The sequence below is a fragment of the Cydia fagiglandana genome, chromosome 3, assembly GCF_963556715.1.
Source record: "Cydia fagiglandana chromosome 3, ilCydFagi1.1, whole genome shotgun sequence".
Lineage (NCBI taxonomy): Eukaryota > Metazoa > Arthropoda > Insecta > Lepidoptera > Tortricidae > Cydia > Cydia fagiglandana.
Window position 1 is genome coordinate 21,731,111 of NC_085934.1, and position 27,572 is coordinate 21,758,682.

Below are 27,572 nucleotides of genomic sequence, written 5' to 3' on the forward strand. Positions count from 1 at the left end.
ATTTTAGTCCAATAGAAATGGCTAAAATGTTATCAAATTTTTATTCCTCAATCTTGTATAATTTTCATGCTCTTTCATTTTACATACTACGGTCAATAACAATTTTAAATATGTTTTAATCAAGAAAATTCAAGAATAACGCTTGTAGGTACAATTTTTTTAAACATCTTTGGCCATTTCAATTAAATACCATGTTACGAATAACGCTTTTCAGCATGTATCGTGGTCCCTTTCCTAATACCCCCCCTCCCCAATTATTGAGACCCCTCTTTAATCTAACTTTACGAGTTAGAGAGAGATGGACAAACATTGCCGCGATAAATGTTGAATTGCTAAGTAATAATTTGCTAACAGAATAACATAAATTGTCCCAAACTCTGTTTAACTATAAGCGCTATGAACGAATACTTGTCATAAGATCTTATTTTATCTTCCTAAGGATCACGATGCTACTTGTAGTACTAGGTCGTTTAATCATTGCATTCGACGTCTGCTGCTGACTGTACATAAGTTTAAATCCTATACCGGGTGTGGCCTGTACCACGAGCAAATAATTATAAATTATAACATAGATTGTACTCCTCAAACGGTGACACTTTTGTTCAACAACTTTTAAATATTATGAAGTATTTAGACTCCCTATTTTTCTTACAAAATAAATAATATTTTCAATGGACGCCATCGCCACGCCATATCATTGTGATTGACGTTGCTTGTGACGCCTTAAATATAACAAAAATCGCAATACATTGCGTCTTAGAATCAATTTTAAAGTGTATTAAAAATCAAACCGCAAGTTATTTTTAAAAGTCGCTGAACAAATGTTGGTCAGTATGAGGAGTACAGCCTACAGTTTAATTTTTTGATCATGTTACAGGCCACACCCGGTATAGGTACTAAAATTTTTGTATTTAATGAAATTTAAATTTAAAACCTTTTTCAATCGGTACATATTTGCATTTCTTTTGTTCCGTTTGACATTAATTCAAAGTAAAATCTACTTTGCGTCCTTCCTATTGTTTCAAATTCCTCTGACGTTTTTTCTTGTATGGTGGCCCTTAGGAGCATAAAGGTAACTATTAAGATTCAACAACTAAAGTCAACCTTAAGCGTATGTGCATAAGGATGCTAATTGCACAATATCAAGGATAACTCGTTTTTGTACTAAGTGTGTACGAGCTGTACATTTGTATGGAATATCGTTGTAATTTATCAGTGATGAAAACATCGAAGTTAGCAACGAAACTGTACTTCAATAGGTGCAATAAAGTGAAGTAATAAAATTATAGCTTGTTTTATTTACATTTTTATGAATCCTTGTAAGTAAAGTCCATTCCAATAGAACTTGCAACCTATGTAAACAAACCGCCATATTGAAATTGTCTCTGAATGATGAATTTGCTAGTGATGGGCAAGAGTCTTACTTAGTCCTTTACTTAAGGCCGTAACACACTATCGCACTGCATCACGAACTTGGTGCGTCGCATCCATAAGTGAGAGCGAGAAACAGATATCTCTTAAATTCAATAACAAAGAAGTAAGATACGCGTACATGCCAAGAAAAACAGTGAACGAGTAAAATAATATTGAAACCGTCAATCATTCAATAGTGATTATTTTGTCAAATGTAGGGTAGATTTTTATTCATGAACAGTCCAAAACGACCAGTTATAATTTTCCGTAGTTTAAAAATAATGTTTAAAAATGGTGCGAAAGAATGGAAAAGGTTATTTAAAAAAAAGGAATTAAAACGATTAATCTGAGTTTACATATTTATTGAAATTAAAATTGTCAAACTACCGCGTAGTGTATATAACCGCGTTGGCTGGTACAGACCGTGAGTCGCGTAGTGTGTAGCGGCTTTACGAGTATATCACCAACTTTAGTCACAACACTACCCATCATAGACAATTGTAGAATGTAAAAGAAACAAAAACGTCATTACATCAGGGCCTAATAACCTAACTTATGAAACCATTTTAAACTTTTAATGAAATATCCAAGATACAGTTATATATTGTTGTATTTTACGGTAACGACCGCTTTAATAGTGTATAGTGTATGTGTTTCAATGGTGTTTGATGAGATGATGTGAAAATTCAAGGAGAAACAGTGACAAAACAAAGTTACGTCTTTTGTTTACAAAGTTTGCAAGTTCTATTGGAATGGACTTTACAAGTAATGTGTAGAAATACGCAAAGTATAGCTTAGATGGCACTGTTATCATTTCGATCCCGTCTTCCGTGTCGAAGTGCCATTCAAGCTTTTGATGGTTCTGTAAACAAATTTATTGTTTTCAATTTTTGAAAATCCACAAAATTTCAGTGCGCCCCGCTTATGGGAAATATGCATTAACTATAGGGGGCTGCACAGCACCCTGTTTATTTGTGTAAAGTTTAACTTTTCGATTTAAGCCACAAGATGGCAGTTTCTCAAACGCGAACGGTCTAAATATTAGTTTCACGTTTTGCCTACCGATATTTAATAAAAAGATCATGTAACATCAACTAATTTTATTAACTATTTACAATAAATAACTACGCTGAAACCTCCTTCGACTTGCCAACATTCCAAGCTCCAACATCAATAAGCACATCTTTCTTCGACTCGAAATACTCCTTATACCACATGATATGGTCCTTCTTTTCCTGTGCCGTGTAGAATGGGTTCTTCGAGAGGCCGACGCAGACTAGTTCCATGAAGTGTCGAATGGGCCCCTTGGAGGGACACCAGCCTTCGAGGTGCGCGTCGAGGAATATGTGCTCGGAGAAGTGGACGTCTGCTTCTTCTTCTAGGCCTGTAAAATAATATAATTAATGAAAACCCAGGAGATTGCTAAAGGTCGGTTGCACCAAACTGTTCGTATCGTTAAAGAGTTCGCTAAATTTGTATGTATGGAAAGGTTCATAGTGGCGCGACGGGGCGCGCCGGCTGACGTTGATCAGTCTGTCCAATGTGGTTGGTGCAACTGGCCCTAAGACTCCTCAGTCCGTCTGTCTGTCTGTCACCAGGCTGTATCTCATAAACCGTGATAGGCAGTTGAAATTTTCACAGATGATGTATTTCTGTTGCCGCTATAACAACAAATAAACAAAATAAAATAAATATTTAAGTGTCCCATACAACAAGCGTGATTTTTTTGCGTAATGGTACGGAACCCTTCGTGCGCGAGTCCGACTGGCACGTAGCCAGTTTTATTACGATTGTAGTGCCATCAGGGCTTACTTTGCGTTCGAATTATGTGTTTTTTTGTGTTGAAATGCCGGGATAACGCGAGGAAGATGTGTTGTTTTGACATTAACACATTCAGGGCCAAGAACCAGACTGTCGAATACACTGTTCGTTCGTAGCGACTAAGCGCTCCATACGGCAAAGCTGGGACTTAGAGTCGGTTGCACCAAACTGTTCATATCGTTAAAGAGTTCGCTAAATTTTTATGTATGGAAAGTTTCTTAGTAATGCGCCGGGGCGCGCCGGCTGACGTTGATCAGTCTGTCAAATGTGATCGGTGCACCTGGCCCTTACCTTGTTCATTATTGATAGGGAACTTCCAAACTTTCCCCTGCTCCGTCCACAGGATCATCTTCTGGAAGTAATTGGCCGGTTGCTGCGACGTGGCCAGCGATACTTCGCGCTGTTTAAGGCTCTCCCACACTTGCAGTTTGGTGCCGTAGTTGTGTTCTTTAGTTTTGAAGATGTTTAGGGGTTCACCGCTGAATATGTTAATGGTGGTAGGCTGGGGTAAGCTGAAAGGTAAAATGCTTTCTTATACCTCGTTTTTTAGCATTAGAAAAAGGATAATCAATTCTGACGTGTCAATTCACACTTGAAATAGTTATTTACGATACAATTAAGTTCGTAAAAGAGAAAATTCGAAACGAGTGGCGATAAATTAAAACACGACCGAAGGGAGTGTTTTAAATCGACACGAGTTGCGAATTATCTATTCGCACGTGTATCGTACAACGTTTTACAGTACATATGGCCCTTTAAACTTTTGACATCGCACGAAAAGTGCTACTTTACGCACTAGTGCGGAAAAATAGGACCATATGTACTGTAAAATACGTTACAGCAAATATGTAACAATTCTAAAGCACAAGTGCAATAAGCAGTGGTAAACAGAAATCCCAGTTTTTCAACTAAATACAGATTTTCTAGAAAAAAACAAAAGTCTTCAATAGGTCAAGATATTTTATCTATTTATAAAAATGAATCCCTATTTCCCTTGGTCATGGCATCACGCGTAATCGGCTGGATCAATTTCGCTGATTCTTTTTTAACCGACTTCCAAATCCCAAAGGAGGAGGTTATAATTCGGTTTTTATGTTTGTTACTCCATATCTCCGTCATTACTGGACCGATTTTGAAAATTATTTTTTTGATTGTATGTATATGCATACAGATTGGTCCCGTTTTTGTCAAAATCCAGTTCTGATGATGGGATCTATGAGGAATCGACGGAACTCCTCAAATCTTAAAGGCATACATATGGTGATTTTTGTGTTTTTATCAACAAATCAAGCATATACATTCAAAAACGTGACATTTGATGAAGTGGAACTGCTGATGATGATCAGAACGGAACTCTTCAACGACGCATAGTTCACCTTTGGCGATTTGTCCTCTTCGTTATGTTTGTTAAGTAAGTTAAGTTTTTAAGCTACAATTTTGTCAAGCTTGAGTTCTGATGATGGGATCCATGAGAAATCGAGGGAACTCCTCAAATTTTAAAGGCATGCGTATAGAGATTTTTGTATTTTCATCAGAAAATCAAGCATTTTCATTAAAAACTGTCGCATTTGATGAAGTGGAACTGCTGATGATGATCAGAACGGAACTCTTCAACCACGCATAGTTCACGTTTGGCGATTTGTCCTCTTCGTTATGTTTGTTAAGCAAGTTTAGTTTTTAAGCCACATTTCTGTCAAGCTCGAGTTCTGATAATGGGATCCATAAGGAATCGAGGGAACTCCTCAAATCTTAAAGGCATACGTATAGAATTTTTTGTATTTTCATCATAAAATCAAGCATTTACATTAAAAACTGTCGCATTTCATGAAGTGGAACTGCTGATGATGATCAGAACAGAACTCTTCAACGACGCATAGTACATGTTTGGTGATTTCGAATTTCGATTTTGACTTGGACTGGGACCCGGACTCATACCCGGATCCGGTTCGGACCCGGACTCGGACTCGGACCCGGACTCGGACCCGGACTCGGACCCGGACCCGGACCCGGACTCGGACCGGGACTCGGACCCGGACTCTCACTCAGAGACCCGGACCTTGACCCGGAAAACCACTATGATACCTAAACTAAATAAACCACTATAATTACCTACCATAAAATGTGGGTATGATGATGCCAAACCCCTCCCGCTCAAACTCCCTTACACCGCACCGCATGCGCCGTTAAGTGGGTTAGGTTAGGTTTGAACTGCGATCCTCACAGAACCGAACAAAAGTGGGTTAGGTTTGGTTAGAACTGCGAGTCTTACAGAAACGAAATGCTACTAGAAAAGTGGGTTTGATTAGGTTCGAACTGCGATCCTCACAGAACCGAACTGCTATCAGAGAAGTGGGTTAGGTTAGGCTAGAACTACGACCCTTACGGAAACGAAATGCTACTAGAAAGTACTGGTTTTACCTCCTTTTCTACATAGTGCACCATCTACCATAAAATCTTTCACCGGGCCCCATAGAAGTCGGTTTTTTTTTCTTAAAAATTATGTGTTGTGTTATTGTCAGGAGAAAGTTATTATGAAAGAAAAAATAAGAAAGTGCCAGAAAAGGATATATGAAACGAAGTTCACTGGGTCATCTAGTATAATATACACGGTGGCCAAAAAATAAGGGCATTCCCATCCATAATCCTAAAACCTCCCTGGGAACGTGAATGCACTTATTTTTTAGAGAATGCAGGACCCACATGGATGGAAAACCACATATTATACAAACCTCTTCCGTTCCCTAGTTGGTGGCCTAACTGTGTTCACATCCTGCTTGGGTCTGCTTTGCTGTGTGGTCCTTTGCCCTTCTTTAGCCCTGACAAGCCGTTTCACTTGCTTTCCTCGAGTCTCTCTCTGGACGGAGGCTCTCTCCTCTCCGCCTTTTGAGTGGTCAACCTTCATGCCGATCAATAAGTCACTGGAAGTGAATGTAATGTTCAAAATTTTAATAACTGTTTCTCAATGACATGACATGAAAATGGACACTAATAATAATTTACCAATTATTCACAAAATAATTTGGCGTTATTTATCAAGCATGGTTAATAAGAAGGAACACTGTAAATTCTTTGAACCAAAGGGGCCAAACACAGTGGCGGATTTGCAGTCTATGCCGCCCTAGGCCCCAGGCACAGTAGTAACTACTAGCCGCCCCTTTCTCAGCACACATCACATAGACTGCAGCCCCTAATATCTTGCTGCCCATGGCCTTAGGGCAAATCCGCCACTGACCAAACACAAAGGACTGCAATATGTTTATTCTAGAATATGAAAACTGTGTTTAAAAACTTTAATAGGACTATCTTATTCTTAATTTAAACTTAGTTTAGAATATCGCTCGCAGACATATCTGCCTGTTTAAAAATTGGTTTATCTTATTCTTCTTTTCATATACTTTTGAATGTGTTTATTTTAAGTATGCTTCTAATTCAAGTATATATTTTATATAACAGGATATTACCTAAGACTGGTAGAGGTTTGATTAATTTTTCCCAAAACTTTTGACAGTAATTCTGCTTCAGTTTGCTTCACGTCTCCACCAATGGCTTGTGCAACATCACCCGCTGCCTTAGTAATGCTCTCCTCTGAAAACAAACAAAATAATAAGACAATTTAAGACAGAATTTAAAGACTATTTATAATTTAATTTTATATTCCAGACACCAACCTATTTTCTCTACTTTAACCTCGATTTCATCTTTTTTCCGCTGTCGCCTCACGTCTGGGGCCGAAGCAAAGTTGGCTCTGTACTCGGCTTCCTTTGATAAAGGCTCAGACATCATACTTTTCAACAGGGCTTGGATTTTGTCTGTGCTGGAATCGACTTGTTTCTCTTTTTTTGCTGCAGGACTTGGTTGTTGCTCAGGTTTTTTCCCATCGCCGTCGGAGGGTTTGTCGGATAAATATCGCACAATAACTCTAAAATCCCGTTTGAATCGAAGTCTGAAATGTGTGAAATAAATTAAAAATAGCATTGATAAATACAAGGAACTAAAGTAAAAGGTTTTATTAAAAATTTACAAATACCTTGTTAACATTTTTAATCTTTTATCAATACGTTTGACAGAGTTTACGAGAAATTATTGAATATTATTTACTGTTTTAGTTCAATCTCGAAATTTATTTGAAGGTTAGAATTTTAACGTTCCGTTTGACGGTGTTTTGACAACGCCACCCATAGATTTATAATATATAGAGATTACGTCTCAGCGAGCTGTCACTGTTACCACTTTTGTTTAGAGTTGCACCAAGAAAAGTCAGGTTATCAGATCACAATTTTATCGTCACGCCCCGGCAGGGAACCAAGGGAAGGTTCAGATATTTATTTAAAATACATAAATACCTACTAAAATATGTGTTCCCTATAATTAAATTATTTTATATTATATTGTAATAGATTTATTATTCATTAGCATTTCAACTATGTATATGTTTATAGCTGGTCAAGCAGATCTTGTCAGTAGAAAAAGGCGGCAAATTTGAAAAATGTAGGCGCGAAGGGATATCGTCCCATAGAAAATTTGAATTTCGCGCCTTTTTTTACTGACAAGATGATATTGAAGCTTCAATTAATAGCTAGTTCGTTACGCTGTGTAGCGTTTATCGATATATAACATGATTAAAATCGACTTTTCACATCCCTAAAAGAGCACACATACACGTTTTTACATACACAGCCAGGATGCACCAAAAAAGGCAACACTTGGATTTGAAGTTCATCTTGTCAACAGTGTGGTTGTCCTTTTTTGACAAATGGCATTTTTAAAAGAGCGAGGAGAGAGAAATGATACTAGTTGCTGCGCCGTCAAAGAGTACAGAAAACGTAGGGGCCTTGTTTGAAGTTCATCTTCTTGTCAACAGTATGGTTGTCCTTTTTTGACAAATGGCATTTTTAAAAGAGCGAGGAGAGAGAAATGATACTAGTTGCTGCGCCGGCAAAGTGAACAGAAAACGTTGGGGCCTTGACGCCACCATTAAATTATTATGGCCTGTACTGTACACACGTGATCGACTGTTGCATTTCAGATTATTGGCGATGGACAATGGTTGCCAACTTAGGGGAGATAACCAAACGGAGACGCCTTGTCTGTAATTTTCGGTACAGTCTGCCAATTTTTGCGGGGAGCAGCACGTCAAATGTATAGGTATAGCTGGTCAAGCAAATCTTGTCAGTAGAAAAAGGCGCGAAGTTCAAATGTTCTATGTGATGATAACTCTTCGCGCCTACACTTTTTTAATTTGCCGCCTTTTTCTACTGACGAGATTTGCTTGACCAACAAAAATAGATGTGTCAGATAAACGTCAATCCATGGCCTGCGCCAATGGTCACCTGGATAACAGGCGTGTTATTAACAGAGAAGAACGCCTGTTAATGACTACTCCGAAGATTGCCAACGACTTGGGTGCAACGAACTATCGGGCAATTGTACCTAATATACTTACACAGCTAAGAGTGAAAGAGATAAAAAGATATACGGACCGCCGGATCAAGGTTGCGGTCCGGTACATTCGTCTATTAGTGCTTTATGGAAACCTCATTTGGGGAATCCCACTGCTGTGGCAATACATTAATTCAAAGTCAGCCATTTATGAACGTCAAATAAAGCTACCCTTGGCAAAAAGAGTAGATATTAAAAAGTTGCAACACTGTAGTGTCCTCCCTCTCAAACTAATATACATAACAAAACGGGACGACAACACTAGAGTGTTGCCACTTTTTAATTTCTACTCTTTTTTGCCAAGCTGTACACCACTGCTCGAGAAGATTTAGATCCTTCCTCAAATGAAGGAGGGTATCCCAATAGGAGGGACCAGCAAGAAACTCGGCGGGACACATGTTTTCCAAGGCGAAAGGAATAAAACATTCTGTTGAAAATATAAATGTTTATTAGAACAAGTAGTTCGCTAACAATACAGCGCACACTGCTAAATACAAATACGACCACAACATATACTTCATATGTTTTTAACTGATTTTGAGCAAAATTTTCGTGGCTCAATGCACTCTTTTACATATAAAATACGCAATTTCCATTAAAAACTATTTTTTAATGACTAAATATTCTTAACGCGTGGGATCCTTTTTTATCAAATTGAGAGATCAATTTACTTAATAAAAATTGTTTATACAGTAATATAGAACAATACATACTAAAGTACCATTGGAAGCACAATTATATAAGTACAAATAACATACATTACTTAACTATAAGTACACATAACATTGTGACATGAATACATTAAAAATAATGAGTCATAACATTTTATGACATATTTTTTGAGCTCGCTAATAAAACACATTTTACAGGATTCCAAGAAATATGTCAAAAGTATAATCCCTTAATATTATGGCACCTTTATCACCTAAGATATGTTTATATTTCAGACGCTAAAATGACAGTTCGGTTGGTCAATTTCATACCCAATCATCCAGATTTAAAGTAAGGACACTAAGAACTAAGAATTTCGTACATTGACCCGCCATTTAATATCTCTATCGTACGCGCTTAATTATATTGATCTCCCGCTCGCACAGAGGCATTGACCGCGGGCATCAAAGCATCAGCATTATAACTAGAGTTAGACCAAGAAAAGCCTGCAGCGATTTTGATAGCTCACGCAGTGCAAGTGTTATTTACACGTCATAATTTCATAGAAGTTTGACGTTTAAAATAACACTTGCACTGTGTGGGCTATCAAAATCGCTGCAGGCTTTTCTTGGCCTAACTCTATGAGCGTGTAATAGACTGATAGAGGTAAGAAATGGCGGGTCATAGAACTAAATTCTTTGTGCTGAGCGCCCTTACTTTAGTAACAATGTTGTACTGAAATTTCAAATTGGGGCAATAGAACTGTCATTTTAATATCCGGTATACAAACAAGCAAACACGCAACACGTTTTATACCATATTTATAAAAATATGTTCATTGCTAAACTATTGACTATATTTAAGGCACATTGTAATATATTCTACAGCTATACATTGTTCAAATGGAGTAAAATATAAGGCTTCTACTTATATAAGCTAGAAAGGGGGGGTAAGTACTAAAGTATCTCTACTTTACAAATATCGAATTTAAACTGTTGTGAGACATACTAACATTGAATCATTTTAGGGTTTAGACTCACTTGTTTCAAGTGAGTCTAAACCGTAAAATTATTCAATGTTACATATATGTATTCTTCTTTATTTAATAGAGATAACCAGGCAAGTGCGAGTCGGACTCACGCACGAAGGGTTCCGTACCATTACGCGAAAAACGGCAAACGAATCACGTTTGTTGTATGGGAGCCCCACTTAAATATTGATTTTATTCTATTTTTAGTATTTGTTGTTATATCGGCAACAGAAATACATCATCTGTGAAAATTTCAACTGCCTAGTTGTCACAGTTCATGAGATACAGCCTGGTGATAGGCACACAGACGGACAGTGGAGTCGTGGAGTCTTAGTTTTAACCCTTTGGGTATGGAACCTTAAAATAGGGCATCAATTAAGTAAATACCAGCGACATCGCGTCAAGCAATTTCAATATGAAAAACCATAAACTTGACGTACAGTAGTGGCCGAGATAACTGACCCCCTTGCATAGAAACCTGTTTGTAGGGGTCAGTTATCGATGCAGCTTAATGTACCTTGCTGTATTGGTAGGTACGTAGTTGAGAGGTCAAAATAGGGGAGACCGAGGTGACTTGTGACAGAGGAGAGTTGTGACACCGTCGATTTTTTGGAATCTATTAACTAGAAACTAGGTCGCAATAGCGCGCGTTTGTTATACCGCAAGACGTAATTCAAGACCAAAAAAAGTAAGACAATGTTGCGACTGCAATAATTTGTTTGTTAAATAGTAAATTCCTTTCGATAAATAATCACGCTAAGGTAATTTATTCATTTGTACTTTTACCCCTACTATTTAAAAAAGTACTTTTATTTACTTATTTGTACATAAATGCAAGACGCGCTAGTAAAAAAGTGGCAACATTTCTTACTTTTTTTGGTCTTGAATTACGTTTTGCAGTTTAGTTCAAGTTACGAGCTAACAAACGCACACTGTTGCGACCTAGTTTCTAGTTAATATATTCCAAAAACTCGACGATGTCACAACTCACCTCGGTCTCCCCTACCTCTAAAGTTAAACTAGAAATACTTTACTGTGGTACTTGGCAGTGTTAGGAGTCATTTTGAGTCTAAATTAGTCAACTTCTGTACACATTTTTTGAACAAATTCTGCAGAAGTTCAATACAACTTAATATTAGTCCATACAACACTGTACAGCATTTCGAAAACTTTGTTTGCCTCGCGTACTCAGCACGATTTGAGGCGTCAATTTTACTTATAATTCTACATTTCTTATACTAAATAATGTCCCGAGACGTTATCACGTTTACTATACTATTTAGCACCATTCCTTACATATCTTAATAGTTCGGCCCCGCGTGTCATTTTAAACTGTTACAAACTAGTTACAAAACATTTTCGTTTAGTTTAATTATCAAATTTGTACTCAAAAATCCTGAACCAGTCGAAATTATGACCTAAATGTAGAAAAAATTATGTCGAATAACTCTTAGTAACTTTATGAAGAATCTAAAGACGTATTGGGCCGTCGTAGGTTTCGAAGGTTGAAGGAAAAAACTTAGTAATATTGTTTGCATCCCTTAGATAGGCCTACGTTATCCCAATATGTGTTCTCGGTATGATGGGTTATTTGAGTTATAATGTTACCTCGTCAGCTCAATCTACACAACTATATACATTAGCATTTTTAACACAACTCAGTTTGTAACTATTCATATCTAAGCATACTGTAACTCAGTAACCTCACGCGGGGCCGCCGCCTCACAAACACTATCACATTCACAGCCATATTAGGAACTAAGTTTCACAAACCCAAAGTAGGAGTTCCCGGGCCTCAGCCACAGTATCTGGTTGGGTTCCCTCTGCGCCAGGTTCACGGTGTCCCCCGTGTTGAACCTGGCCACCGTCTGCACGGAGCAGGACATCTGGGCCTGCTTGGGGTTCTTGTTGGAGCTGTTGTCTCCGGTGGCGCAGGTGGATAGGAGCCGGGGCTGCGAGGACTGCCGCGCCCACACGAAGTAGCAGTTTGGGGCTCGGGATAAGTATACTATCTGTGGAAGAAAGAATTTGTGATGTTTTAGTAGTTCGTAGTCCTAGTATGTGTCTGGCACTGTCTGGTAAGCCTATTTTGTCAGTAGATAGAAACGGCAAAATTTACGTCAAGCTTCTGTTTCCATGCTTTTTAGTAAAAAAAATTGGGCCCTTACAGGAAAAAATAAGATCTTTAATTTATCAGTATAAAGCAAGAAAGCCCTTGCAACAAAATTTCCATTTGCACGCATCTCCTCTTTGTCCTCGCCTTGTCCCATTTCAGTTGGAGTCGGCTCTCCTAATCAATCTTCGCCAGGCCATTCTATCCTGGGTCGTCTGTGGATCTAATTGGGCTGGATTTAGGTCTTGGTTTATTTTAGATGTCCACGTGTCTCGGGGCCTGCCTCGTCCTCTCGGTCCGGTTTCAATGTCAAGCACTGTTCTCGTCTGTGCTCTTTTGGGCGTCTCACATAGCCGTACCACCTCAATCTAGACTCACATATTTTCTCCGGAATTGGTCTTACTCGGAAGGTACTGCGTATGTACTAGTTTCTTACTTTCTTCTTTCCATTTGCACGCATATTAATATAAAATTACGCGAAAACAATTTAAGAGAGAAAACAGTGGCTATTCCATTATTGCTTCATATGTATTTACAATTCAACGGTTAACACTATAATTTTTAAGAAAAAAAAACTGACTTCTATGGGGGCCGGTGAAAGATTATTGTAGATGGTATAGGTATACTATGTAGAAAAGGAGGTAAAACCACCCACTTTTCTACTAGCATTTCGCTTCTGTAAGGGTCGTAGTTCTAGCCTAACCTAACCCACTTCTCTGATAGCAGTTCGGTTCTGTGAGGATCGCAGTTCAAACCTAACCTAACCCACTTAACGGCGCATGCGGTGCGGTGTACGGGGGTTTAAGCGGGAGGGGCTAGTAAGATTGGCATCATCATACTTATATACTTACACATTTTATGGTAGGTAATCATAGTGGTTTATTTAGTTAAGGTATACGGGGGTTTAAGCGGGAGGGGCTAGTAAGATTGGCATCATCATACTTATATACTTACACATTTTATGGTAGGTAATCATAGTGGTTTATTTAGTTAAGGTATCATAGTGGTTTTCCGGGTCAAGGTCCGGGTCCGAGTCCGGGTCTGAGTCCGGGTCCGAGTCCGGGTCCGAGCCCGGGTCCGAGTCCAGGTCCGGTCCGGGTCCGAACCGGATCCGGGTATGAGTCCGGTTCTGGGTCCGAGTCCGGGTCCCAGTCCAAGTCAAAATCGAAATTCGTAATCACCAAATGTGTACTATGCGTTGTTGAAGAGTTCTATTCTGGTCATCATCAGCAGTTCCATTTCATCTAATGCGACAGTTTTTAATGTAAATGCTTGATTTTATGATGAAAAGACAAAAAAATCTATGCGTATGCCTTTAATATTTGAGGAGTTCCCTCGATTCCTTATGGATCCCATCATCAGAACTCGAGCTTGACAAAAATGTGGCTTAAAAACTTAACTTGCTTAACAAACATAACGAAGAGGAAAAATCGCCAAACGTGAACTATGCGTCGTTGAAGAGTTCTGTTCTGATCATCATCAGCAGTTCCACTTCATCAAATGCGACAGTTTTTAATGAAAATGCTTAATTTTCTGATGTAAATACAAAAATTTCTATACGCATGCCTTTAATATTTGAGGAGTTCCCTCGATTCCTTATGGATCCCATCATCAGAACTCAAGCATGACAAAAATGTGCATTAAAAACTTAACTTGCTTAACAAACATAACGAAGAGGAAAAATCGCGAAACGTGAACTATGCGTCGTTGAAGAGTTCTGTTCTGATCATCATCAGCAGTTCCACTTCATCAAATGCGACAGTTTTTCATGAAAATGCTTGATTTTTTTATGTAATTACAAAAATCTCTATACGCATGCCTTTAAGATTTGAGGAGTTCTCTCGATTCCTCATGGATCCCATCATCAGAACTCGAGCTTGACAAAAATGTAGCTTAAAAACTGAACTTGCTTAACAAACATAACGAAGAGGACAAATCGCCAACCGTGAACTATGCGTCGTTGAGGAGTTCCGTTCTGATCATCATCAGCAGTTCCACTTCATCAAATGTCACTTTTTTGGATGTATATGCTTGATTTGATGATAAAAACCCAAAAATCACTATATGTATGCCTTTAAGATTTGAGGAGTTCCCTCGATTCCTCATGGAACCCATCATCAGAACTGGGTTTTGACAGAAACGGGACCAATCTGTATACATATACATTCAATCAAAAAAAAAAAATTCAAAATCGGTCCAGTAATGACGGAGATATGGAGTAACAAACATAAAAAATAAAAAAAATAATAAAAAAAAACATACAACCGAATTGATAACCTCCTCCTTTGGGATTTGGAAGTCGGTTAAAAACAATTAAACTAACGAATATTATGTAAATTGAAATTTATTTATAGGTATTTAATTTGTAAGCAAATAATGTATTACCCCGCTTACTAATGCACATATCTGTAGTAATTGTTACAGTTACGTTATTACGGGACTGTTTTCGCGTCATTGCGGTTAGGGATTATTGTCTTTCAGTCTCGAATCATGTGACCAGTTTACGTTGTGACAGAGCCTTTATTGGTAATTTTGCCACAAAAAATTCCAGTGTGTGTAATTAAAGAGTCACTAGACAAAACTTGTTAAGGTTCACGATATAATAGATATTTTTTAACTAGGCAAACATTTCTTTGGTAAGGTCTAGAATTAATTGACGCTTACAAAGTATACCTATGTTTTAAGTTGGTAATAGGTATAAGTTTAACTGGTCGTAACTGGAATCTGTTATCTCGGTATTAAAGTGTATCACTGAGCAGCATTATAATTAACGGTTCTTCCCCTGTTTTAACGTACACGTTTTACACTACACGTCTTGACTGTCAGTTTCTGTATGCTGCCAGCTTAAAAAACCGGGCAAGTGCGAGTCGGACTCGCGCACGAAGGGTTCCGTACCATAATGCAAAAAAAAAAACAAAAAGAAAAGAAAAATAACGGTCACCCATCCAAGTACTGACCACTCCCGACGTTGCTTAACTTTGGTCACGTTTGTTGTATGGGAGCCCCATTTAAATCTTTATTTTATTCTGTTTTTAGTATTTGTTGTTATAGCGGCAATAGAAATACATCATCTGTGAAAATTTCAACTGTTTAGCTATCACGGTTCGTGAGATACAGCCTGGTGACAGACGGACGGACGGACGGACGGACAGCGAAGACTTAGTAATAGGGTCCCGTTTTACCCTTTGGGTACGGAACCCTAAAAATCAATACGGTAAAAGCTAATCGTAGATGGCGCTCTCGACGATGGTACATTTTTATAGGGAAATTGACAATGCCCTTATTATTATTAAAAGCTTATATGGTGTCCTATGGCGTACTAGAAGAGAGGCGCATGCAGTGGGCTGATATGATAATGATGATGGTGTCCTATGGGCAATGGCCTGTCCCCTGGATCTCTATCCGTCTCTCAGCCATTGAGATATAGGTCCAGGTCATCACGCCATGTCCGCCTGGGCTTGCCAGTTCCTCACCCGTCTTGCGACACCCACACCGTGGCTATTTTGGCCCACCTCAGTGGGTGCATGCGGCAGACATGGCCGGCCAGTTCTATTGTCATGACAATGCCATAGACATAAACAATTAAATAGAAAGTTCCCTTCTTTATAGTATACATAAAACACTTAACATAAAAAATACTTACTTGAGCATAGACTAAATAAAGTCCACTCTCTTTGATCGTGACGTAGTCCTTGTCCGGATGCAGCTCTATCTTGGACTCGCTGTCTTTGGACGAGACGTTCACGTCACGCTCCCACGGACCAATTATTGCTGTAACAACAAATACAAGTCATTCATTAATGGTATAAAATAACAAAAAACATTTCATGTAAAGTGTTGCTATTACTAAAGGCTCTGTCACACAGGCGCGTTTTGCGGGCGGCGCGTGAGCGGGGTGCGCCGCTTTTACATATAAAAACCCTCGCGCCCCGCCCGGATAACAACCGAACAACTGACAGGCTGGTATCGTCCGGCGAACTGGTAATTTGTGGGCCCTATCAGTACAGTACCCCTTAAGTGTAAATTTGTTTTGTAACTAAGTCAATGTACGTATGCCGTTTGACCGCCTGATTTCCATTTAGGCAAGTCTGTAATAGTAGTATCCATGCTTGGGTGTACTTGTAGGTGGGCAGGTAATGATACTTAATAAGTTAATACTAAACCAAGATGGGGTTCAGGAAACGTTTTACTGAGAGCATTACTTGGTCGACCGGCGAGGCGCTATGGCTTTTGTGGGCTGATTTTAAGATTCTAGTGTGTTTATGCCGGCTTACTGTGTAAATGCCTAAATTAAATACTAATAAATTAACATACACACAAAAGTAAAATGCAGTCTATGTTGAAATATCTTTAAATATCAAGTTTTTGCCTAATATTTGTCTCATATTTTCATGCGAGGCACTATAGTAATATTTTATTAACTATACTTTCTTTCTATTGAAGAGAAAACAATAATTATGATACTTATAAATGAAAAAGCATGTTTTCTGAGCATTATCTGTATCCAATTAACAATACAGATACTTTACCCAAGTTTCGTAATAAAAGCAACAAGAAACCAATTAAAAATAAACAATAAAAGATAGGTAGATATGTACTACAAAGGGGCTATTCATAAATTACGTCATTTCAAATTAGGGGTGGGGGGTCTGGACATCGGATGACGGTACCATGAAGTAGGAGGAAATGGGGTCATTAGAAGCATGATTTTTAGATGATTATAGGGGGGGGGGGGGTCAAAAATCGTCAAAAATCGATGACGTAATTTATGGACAGCCCCAAACTAGTACAAACTACTTGAATTATAGTTAGTAGCAGTACACTCAAGAGCGACGGTTTTTTTTTGCTATGGAATTAATAAAAAGTACCTAACCCGATTTTATTGTACCTTAGTGTAAGTACCTACGTGACTAACGTGACTTCATAACTCGAGTACACTTAAATAAACCCATTTCTATTGGATCCATGTTAAGTAGCCATTTATATTGTTTATAGTACATAGTACTTGTTGCGATTTTTAATGACTGCGCAACGTACTTGAGCTACTAATCTACTCTGTTATCAATGGTAGGTATGTTAAATGAGATATATGTGTAGTCGGAAGTATCATGTTCGCTCCTAAATGCTTTAATGTTTAAATACATTTTTTGTTATGTGACGATACTTTGCGCTTACATTTTTCAAATTTGCCCCTTATTGACAACGCTTGCTTGCCAGACTACATGTTCACCCTAAGTAGATATTTTTTTCTAAATAAGTAATAATACTGCTATAAGTGCCAGTTAGTTTCCTCGTGTATCTAAATTCTAAATGATAAAATCAGAATATCAGGCTGAACTGATTTTGTTCTATGGTTGTCGGTAAAAAACAGAGACCATAGATAAAAATAAGAGTTTATAAAAAGTCAGTTTTTAAGGGCTTTATAGACTTTGCAGCAAATCGTGCAATGAATTCAGTCGTTCTATCAAAAACCACGAAGTATCGAAAATCGCATGCGATACCCCTTTAAATTAAGACCGGTGTGTATTGGTCCTTAACAAAGCGTTCAGGTTTTTTTTTAATCCGACCTAATTATCCGACTATGGAATGAAGGGCACAAATCCGCTTTCTCTTATTTCAGTTATTTTCCCTAATGATGTCATTGTTCTAATATTAGAAAGCACTAAGGATATCGTTAGTAGATTATTATCTAATCTGTTATACTTCAGACTGTTTTAATTGGCATTGTTATTATTGTTTTGAGTGGGATAGACGATGATGCTATGTACTGTTCAAGTGATATGATTATAGTGTGACTGAACTAAGTATACATACTTATGTATTGTTTATCTTATTTTATTAAAAACAATAATATTACGTATTTGTTCATGTTTTATGTGTTTTGATTTTTCCCACGGTATTTAATTTGACTGAGACGTTAATAGGTACACTTCGCCGCAGTAGCTATGATATTTAAAAAAATAGTCTAATTTCTGATATACATGGTGTTTTTGAATATGTGGGTCATAAGACTTTTTTATGAATAACCCAGAAATTGGAAGTCTCTTGAAAAAACATCGACATCTAAAGGTGGAGGTTCGCGCCGTGACAGAGACAAGCGTCCGAGACAGAAGACCGCGACCGGAGACCGCGATCATCACTTGACCATAGGCAACGCGCATAGGAGACGTGTGAAGCCCCCTCCAGACTATGCGCGTGAATCGCGGGCGAAGCCGCGAACGCAAGTGTGGCGTCGATTTCGCAGATTGTTCACGCCTTCGCGCCTTGTTCTCCGTTTTTTGTCGGTATTTCGGCCCGCGTCAAAGGAGACGCGAAGCGCGAACTTGCAAGACTCCACATTACACAATATTTTGGCTCCTCTGTGGCAAGATAAATATGAATTATATTATGATTATATTATACTAAGCAGCTATATTTTACGGTTTTACAATAAAACAAAATGGGAAAACAGCTAAATCACGTATGATGCCATAGATAACTAACAGTTAAACTCGATCAGCTGATGCTTTTCCGCCATATTGCCGCAAACCAAACTGCGAAATCGCCGTGAAGTGTGCGAGTGTGGAGTCTTACGTCAACTTCGCGATATGTTCGCTCCGCGACATCGCGCCGCGATTCACGCACATAGTCTGGAGGGGGCTTGAGGTCTCTTGTCTCCTCGCGAACTGTCGCTTATATGTTGTCTATGGTCAAGTGATGGTCGCGGTCTCTGGTCACGGCATATACTATCATAATTGAAATGGTACCTGAATAGGGGTCGAAACCCATCCTGTATGATTCAATGTTATTGCAATAACGTGATGCCAATTTCGCGAAAAATCTTGTTGATAATGATAATAGATTGTTTGCTCTTTAAGCATGTTTTTACAAGGGCATGAAAACATAATTAGTACGCAATAAACGTATCAAACGCGATAAGAATCCAAATGTAGGTCTTTAGTGTTTCGCATAATCACGATTTTAGGCTGCAGATTATGTAGGTAGTTGTCTGTAAAAAGTAATCTGTTTGTATAAGATTACTATTATAGTAATTTACCATCTATAATAGATGGTCAAGCAAATCTTGTCAGTAGAAAAAGGCGCGAAATTTAAATTTTCTATGAGACGCTATCCCGTCGCGCCTACATTTTTCAAATTTGCCGCCTTTTTCTACTGACAAGATCTGCTTGACCAAGTATAGTTACTAGCTTATGCCCGCGACTTTACTTTACTTGATAACGATTGATTAACACTACACTACACTAAATAAATGAAATTAATTAATAATTTAGCCTATATACGTCCCACTGCTGGGCACAGGCCTCCTCTCAAGTACGAGAGAGTTTGGGCTATAGTCCCCACGCTAGCCCAATGCGGATTGAGGACTTCACATACACCTTTGAATTTCTTCGCAGATGTATGCAGGTTTCCTCACGATGTTTTCCTTCACCGAATAGGTACATACTTAATGTTTTTGTGGTGTGTCGATCCTTCGCGCCTACATTTTTCAAATTTGCCCAAATGATATTTCCTACATAAGTTCCGAAAAACTCATTGGTACGAGCCAGGATTTGAACCCGCAACCTCCGGATTGAAAGTCGGGCTTCATATCCACTCGGACACCACCGCTGTTATTAAATAAATAATAAAGAAATATTATACGACAATTTTACACAGATCAATCTGGGGCCTAATTTTATAAAGCTACAAGTTACAATTTACAAGCGGAAGTCTCTTTCTAACACATAGGGTCAGAAAGAGACTTCCGCTTGTAAATTGTAACTTGTAGCTTTATAAAATAGGCCACTGGTCCTACGCTAAGCTTAACAAGGCTTGTGCCGTGGGTAATAGACGACGATATATATTATATAATAATATATAAATACTAAAATACATAGAAAACATCCATATTAAGCGAAGCAAATGGTCTCTCTCATGTTGGAATTAGGTTGAGTGAGCCACTGTACCCGGTTATTTTTTTGAGCCACTGTTCCCTCCTTGACCCTACTCGTATTCCAAACAAGTTGTTATCCAAATTAGCCAGTAGTTGCAACGACTGTTTAACCAAACGAAGGTTCATATTACATCGTCTGGTTACTTAATTGTGAAAGTAATTGGCTGGGCCCATCGCATTCCGCGCTTCTATGTGTATGACAGTGGCGTGCGTCAGGCAGCTATGGGGTATTTAATTCGACACTTGATGCATAGGGTAAATCGTCAATTAACGGCTACTGGTATATAACTGGCCACTCTAAACTAAAAATGAATTCTATTCATCCATAAACAGAATTAATTTTTAGAATAAGGTTTCAATAACTAGCCACTAAAATGAGTTCTGTTTATAGGTGAATAGAATTCATTTTTAGTATAAGCAGGCGTGGCTCACTACGCGATTTCGTCGCTTTGCTACAGGTAGCTAAAAGTACATCCGTTCCATCCCAATTTTGGGGAAAGCCATAAGCCGCGCGTGGCGCTGTCGCCACCTAGCGGCCTTATCTGTGCTGATCGTAACAGACGCGTTTTGTTAGAGAGTGAGTCTTCTGTACCTAGTACTATTATTTATTCTGTGGTATAAGGTGGCCAGTAATTGACGAATTACCCTACATATAGTTCGTTTATTTTAGCATTAGAAAGAACTTGAAAGAAGGTAAGCGATCTTGACATGTCTTTTAATTGAAAAACGCGTTTTAAAAATCAATATCTATTACTTATGAAAGCAGAATAATATAAATGACCGTATTAGATTCATAATGATTGATTACATATGTGCCGTAACTTATTTTTAAAAGGTGTTTTTCAATAAAAAGACACATGAAGATTGTTTACCTTATTTCTAATGCTAAAAAAAACGAACTATAGGCAAATAGTATGAAGATTTTCTCATTTGTTGCTTTTTACTACACAGTTGCATAAAGAAATTGAAGAATGAAATTCTTGTGGTCACAGCTTTAGCAACGAGCTTCCAAGCATCTGCTCATTGTTTCCTTCACACTTGCAAAATACTTTCAACTTTATTTACCATGTAAAAAGGCACATTTTAGCATGTATTGTACAGAGATTAATGCAAATAATCAGGCTTTGTATTGTACACACATCCTGGCACATAAATTATCATATTAACTACATATTTCTCGTTTTATATGTATGTTACTCATACTATGATAAAGTCACGCGAATATAGACTATAATGCATTGCAATAAGGGCCTGGATACACCTGTAGAGTTATGTAATTGTTTGTCTATGAATGAATGCATTGATGGTAAATGCAGGATAATAGAAATAACTAGGTAATTAAGAAACAGGTCTGAGAACTGAGATATTTTATGTTTTAATGAATTTAGACCTTAATTTCTATGAGATAAGATTCACTTCTGAATGCACTACGAACGCTATAGACCTATACATATAAGTATATACCAGATGTTTTTTTTTAAATAACATATGATAAGTTTTAATACTCACATTTTGATCCCAAGTGGATTTCACTCATAGCACCATTAAATTGAGCGACTAGAAGTTCTGAAAAGAAAAAAAAAAATTATTTAATTTTTTTTTAAATTAGGTAAAATGGCAGTGGCACTAAATAGTTCAATGTCTAAAGTGTTATCCAATCAAATTAACTAATTAACAATAAATTTAGATTTTAATTAATTTGCATAGTTGTTAAAATAACAAGTACAGACTAACATACTTTATGGGTTCTTTTTTGTAATTAAGTTTTTAAAATACATATAACAATGAGATTAATGAGTTAGATTGATACCTTTTTGGAATATTGGTAAGCCTAACACAGGCTCATCAGTCTTGTCTGTTTTGTCTGCCTTCTTGCTTGAGTCTACTAATAACATATCTTCACCCAAGTCTTCCACATAATATCTTCTAGGTTTAGACTCATCGACACTAGGGTCCATACGGGGCTCTCTTTCAGGTTTATAAGACCTCACGGAGCTCAATGCACTCTGCTGAATATTATCTTGATGTCCATCCTTCACACTTTGATATACAAACTGATCTCTCATAGTCTCCAGTTGTCTTCTCATTGAAATCATCTCATTCCAGTAATAAAATGCTATAGAACTACTTATCACCATACATAGTACACTCAACAAAAAGTTCAGTATGAATAGCAGCTTTATTTTCTTAGAAGACGCTATCGACAGTGTCGTGTTTATATGTACGCCGACCTCCGTAGGTTTTTCTAAAAAAAATTAAAGTTTTAGACTATGGCGCGAAGAAAAATAGGAAAGGAAATGTTGTCCGTGCTTAGGTATTTGACAATCACCTGTGTTGAGATGAATGACAGTCCCATCGGATTTCGCTTTAGTATTTTTACCAGAATTCAGAAATATGTTTGCCGCACCTGCTGACGCCGAGTTCAAGGGTACACCCTCGATATTAACTTTTCTCTCTTCGAACATCATAATATCGTAGTACGCCGTACTATAAACTTACGATGCGGCGTGGGTGCAGCGTCCTAAACAAAGGAAGTCAAGTTAAAAAAGTTTCGCACAGCGCCGATAACCGCGAGGTCGGAGACAATCAAAACAAAAAACATTCATACATACCGTTACTATCAAGCACCGTTTATTCCATTAGATCAATATCACTGTTTGTTCACTTAAACTACACTTAAAGTCTCTTCGTGTTTAATAAAAACCAGTCCGGCAGAACCACTGAATTAAATAAAAACAAAATAAAACTAAAGGTTCTGGGCATCGCACGGGCAGCGGTCCGCAGGGCGAGTCCGACTGTGGCTGTCAAGTCAATGGCGCGGGAGACGGCTACTGTTCGCGCGCCAAATTCAAACTGCGAGCGAATGAACGGCAACGGTCGAGGAATGCGGCCGAGATAGTACGCTTTCGACTACGCTGGACGCTTGATAACCAAACAATACAAATAAACCACCGCGAATCCCCTTTTAACTGTTGTTGCTCGTAATAATTTTGCGTATCAGCGAAATTTGCAAGGCTGTATTTTACTTACGCACCCTGGACTACATAAATTTAGATTAATTGATTCATTACACAAATATGACGCATTGTTTACCTATTTGCATAGGATTTGCTTAAACTGCTCAGCTTTGCTCATTATACAAAGAACATTACATTATTGGAATGCCTTACAAAGTTTGCCTAGGTCTTGATACATTAAGATAATGACTAGGACATATATACATATCTAATATACCTATCTAGAGTATCTAGAGCAGTTAACATTGTTAGGTACTCGTGGTATTACTCGACAAAGTAAGAAGTTTAAATAAATTCCACGTTTAGAGAATGTGAGCATTACGTTTTTACGCTTATTATATACCTGGATCTTTGTGTACACGCCCCTTATCGCCCAGGCAGGTACGATACGGCCACAGCCTTTAAAAAGTTGCTACAGTTTGTCACTTTGTAGGTACATTTTTATGTTCAACCTGCCGTGGGTTTTTCGCATTTAATACCTACTGCGCTATGTGTACAATGTGCTAAAAGTAAAAGTATACCTAAGCCTCTTTCTCAGTAAGTTAGGCACCCCTTATTATCTAAGATGTAGAAGACCTAATTCGAGAAAACCCACGTGTATATGTAAAGTGAAATTCTTGCCTAGCTTTTCTCAAGTATAATATGAGTCACTTCAAAAATCGAGTTTACGAGGTTAGAGGTTATAAAAGGGTAACGCGCATGTGTCACCCATGTAGTCTAACCCAGTGGATATAGAAATCTTTTTTAAGAAAACGTTAGAAGTGTAGGTAGAGTTAAACCAAGATAAGTCTGCAACGATTTTGATAGCACACGCAATGCAAGTGTTATTTTAAACGACAACCTTCTATGAAATTATGACGGATAAATAACACTTGCACACTTGCAACAAATATCAAAATGCACCAAGTATGCTATCAAAATTGTTGCAGACTTATCTTGGTCTAACTAAGTAATTGTCTCAAGTCAACAATCTCATCACCTGTACCCCAATCTGCACAGATTTGGAAGCGCCTGCTGGTATGCGGTATGCATTGTATGCACATTGCATTGAAGAAGTGCACAGCTGCAAGCCATACGGGATCGCAGACTAGGACCAAATTTAGAAAACTATTCCAATGGGCCCGAGCTAAACTTGGATGCGAGAGGCATGTGCAAATCGCTACTTATTACACCAACAGCCGGCGTATTATGGATGGCTTTATCCATCTTTGTGAGAAAGTCCAGAAAGTGACGGACACCGTTTTATCACGCTGTCACGTAGACAAGAACGACCATCATATCCGTACAGAATTAGCTATGTGCAGTGCAAAATAGTGGCGGGGAAATATGTATATTTTATTTCCTATGTTGCGACTTTTTCGGCATTTCAAGCAGGCGATTATTTTTCTGTGCATATTTTTGACCATTTCGCATAGAAAAGGAATCTCTTATACCTGCAAATCTTCTGAAAGTTCGCGTTTGTACGGGAGAAAAGGTAGACAATTTCATGGAATGCTTCTAAAGATATTTGACATTCCACATTAACACGGCGAATGTTTTCAGGTAACAAAATTAGATAATAGATACCCTTAATTAGGAGTGCAAAAGGCTTAAAAAATCCTGCCATGCTTTATAACAGAACCCAAAACCGGATTAAAAATTAAGAGTCCATTAATGAAACGTGAACAACTTTCTCCATATTTCCCTTCATTTGTAAATACTAGACATGAGGCTCGGCCGCTAGCCTCAATTTCTTACAATTATTTAGGTGGTGTGCTGACGTGCCTAAAATGCGCTCGAGTATTTAACAAGAAGATAGGGTACGTGAGCCACTTAAGGGCGCACCAGAGAGTGGATCAGCTACACTCTAATAACACGAGTTAAAAATTGCCTACTCCAGAGCACACAGTCGCTGTGGCCGAAATCGGTCAGGAGAGCATCATGATCATCATCATCACTAGACATATGGTTAATGTTGACTAGACCAATCTAATTAAAAGAAAAAAATGAGTCACTCCTGATTGACGCATGGCATTTGCAACTACCGCATGTGCAATCGATGACAATATTATTTGGTTGAGCTGTCAATTCTTGTTTACAGTAATCGGAGACACAAAAGAATTCACAGCTGTTTTGTGTACTTATTGCTTAGAGGATATAACCAACTGAGACGCCATGTCTAAAATTTTCGGTACAAAATAGTCTGCCTTTTTTTGCGGGGGAGGGGCACATCAAATGTATAGGTACGTCATGTCAGATAAACGTCAGTCCATACATATGGTTGACATGTGGTTGACCATTGGCCGCCTATTTTCGACAGAGGGGAACGCCTGTTAATGGCGGCTCCATTGTTAATTACTCCGAGACTTATTGCGTGAATTGCCATTGCTTTCTTGAAGGCATGAATCAGTCAAGTTGGCGATAAACAAAAGCTTGCGTTAGGTCACAAGACCAGTGCGTTAGTTATAGCCTGTCCGATTTCAGGGCTATAACCGCGAAAATCGAAGTTCGCAAATTGCGGGCATTTTTCTCTGTCACTCTAATCACGCCTTCATTGGAGTAAAAGAGAAAGATCCCCGCAATTTGTGAAAAACGGTTTTCACTGTAGCCCCTCTGAGAGTCTGAGATCAAGTTCGCCATACATTTACTACGGTCCTTTTTAGAAAAGCGGACACACTTTTATGCAGGTTGACCAAAGTTCGACGCGAGAGGTACCTCTGTGGATCATACTGAGCATTTTTTACTATGGAACCAACCCCGAAATCTCAAAAAAAAATACCCCACATAGAAAATGGACCAGCCAAAATAATATGTATGAAACAGCCATTTTTTTCGCGATTTCGGGGTTGGTCCCATAGTAAACGTTGCTCAGTATGATCCATATACCTACCTCTCTCGTGGAACGATGGTCCTTATGACAGTTCCTTCAAGATCCTTTTGGTTGGTCTAAATAAAAATAAAATTGAAGATATGTACCTATATGTTTATACCGTATTTTTAGTATTACCGTATGTTACTTTTCTAAATAAATTAATGTGCTTTTAGTTTACTTCCAAAAAATATTAATTACATACTTAAAAATATTATACAATAATGTGCTATAATTTTTAGGTCAACTAGGTTAAGAATATAAAAAAACAGAACGAAGTAAAAAAGTTGGATTAAAAAAATCTGATGTGTCAGTCTATGGCCTCTGCTCTTGACCGACATTCGGCCACTCTTATCAACGCATTATGAATCAACTCATAGAATATGAGCCACCTTAAGGCATAATTAGAAGTAATTAGCTGACACCTTAGCGGACATTATCTCATACTGAACTTATACAAATACTAAAGGGCTTAATTGTAAGTAACTTTTCTTCAATCTTGTCCTTCTTTCACGGAGACAATAGGCTTATTCAATTATTCATGGCGCTTAACGATTATTCCCTTCAAGCGAACCAGTTAAGTAATGATATCTTGATACAACACAGTTGTTACAGATCTAAAGATCATAAAAATATATAGAAACAAACATACATAGTTAGTGAATACAGTTGTACGGTAGCAGCCATACATGAGAACTACTGCATTAATTTAAAACGTCGTAAATGCTTATGTGTAACCATTCAATATTCAAAAGTGACCTAACGGCAGTTGGCGCTTATATCATTATTGACAATTCTCCAATCAAAATAAGACGATCCGTGATATAACCGTTATAACCGCCAAAGACATCTAGGAAACGACACATTTTTGAACATATAACATTTTTAGGGTTCCGTACCCAAAGGGTAAAACGGGACCCTATTACTAAGACTTCGCTGTCCGTCCGTCTGTCTGTCACCAGGCTGTATCTCACGAACCGTGATAGCTAGACAGTTGAAATTTTCACAGATGATGTATTTCTGTTGCCGCTATAACAACAAATACTAAAAACAGAATAAAATAAAGATTTAAGTGGGGCTCCCATACAACAAACGTGATTTTTGACCAAAGTTAAGCAACGTCGGGAGTGGTCAGTACTTGGATGGGTGACCGTTTTTTTTTTGCTTTGTTTTTGTTTTTTTTTTGCATTATGGTACGGAACCCTTCGTGCGCGAGTCCGACTCGCACTTGCCCGGTTTTTGAATTTAGAAAGTTATCTTTGTGGACGTTAATTTGATCCGGGGAGCTACTTGAGTGACCTTGAAAT

At 38.1% G+C, this 27,572-nt stretch overlaps 2 protein-coding genes across 2 annotated transcripts in view; both read right to left on the reverse strand.

The window, feature by feature from the left end:
- Positions 1–2,498: 2,498 nt before the first annotated feature.
- LOC134680354 (small ribosomal subunit protein mS31) overlaps positions 2,499–27,572 on the reverse strand; it is a 395,354-nt gene continuing 370,280 nt past the window's right edge. The window contains exons 2-7 of the mRNA XM_063539479.1: positions 7,262–7,331; positions 6,903–7,177; positions 6,696–6,819; positions 5,964–6,152; positions 3,526–3,746; positions 2,499–2,797 (exon numbers count right to left, since the gene is read on the reverse strand). Coding sequence (XP_063395549.1) covers positions 2,538–2,797; positions 3,526–3,746; positions 5,964–6,152; positions 6,696–6,819; positions 6,903–7,177; positions 7,262–7,272 — 1,080 coding nt within the window. The 5' untranslated portion in view covers positions 7,273–7,331 and the 3' untranslated portion in view covers positions 2,499–2,537. The remainder of the gene's footprint in view (positions 2,798–3,525; positions 3,747–5,963; positions 6,153–6,695; positions 6,820–6,902; positions 7,178–7,261; positions 7,332–27,572) is intronic.
- Positions 11,497–23,339, reverse strand: LOC134680357 (uncharacterized). Its single transcript, XM_063539481.1, has 6 exons — positions 23,013–23,339; positions 22,730–22,921; positions 22,211–22,645; positions 21,910–21,966; positions 16,111–16,238; positions 11,497–12,366 (listed from the first exon to the last, which is right to left on the reverse strand). Exons 2-6 carry the CDS (start codon positions 22,866–22,868, stop codon positions 12,106–12,108), a joined length of 1,020 nt encoding a protein of 339 aa, XP_063395551.1. The 5' UTR covers positions 22,869–22,921; positions 23,013–23,339; the 3' UTR covers positions 11,497–12,105.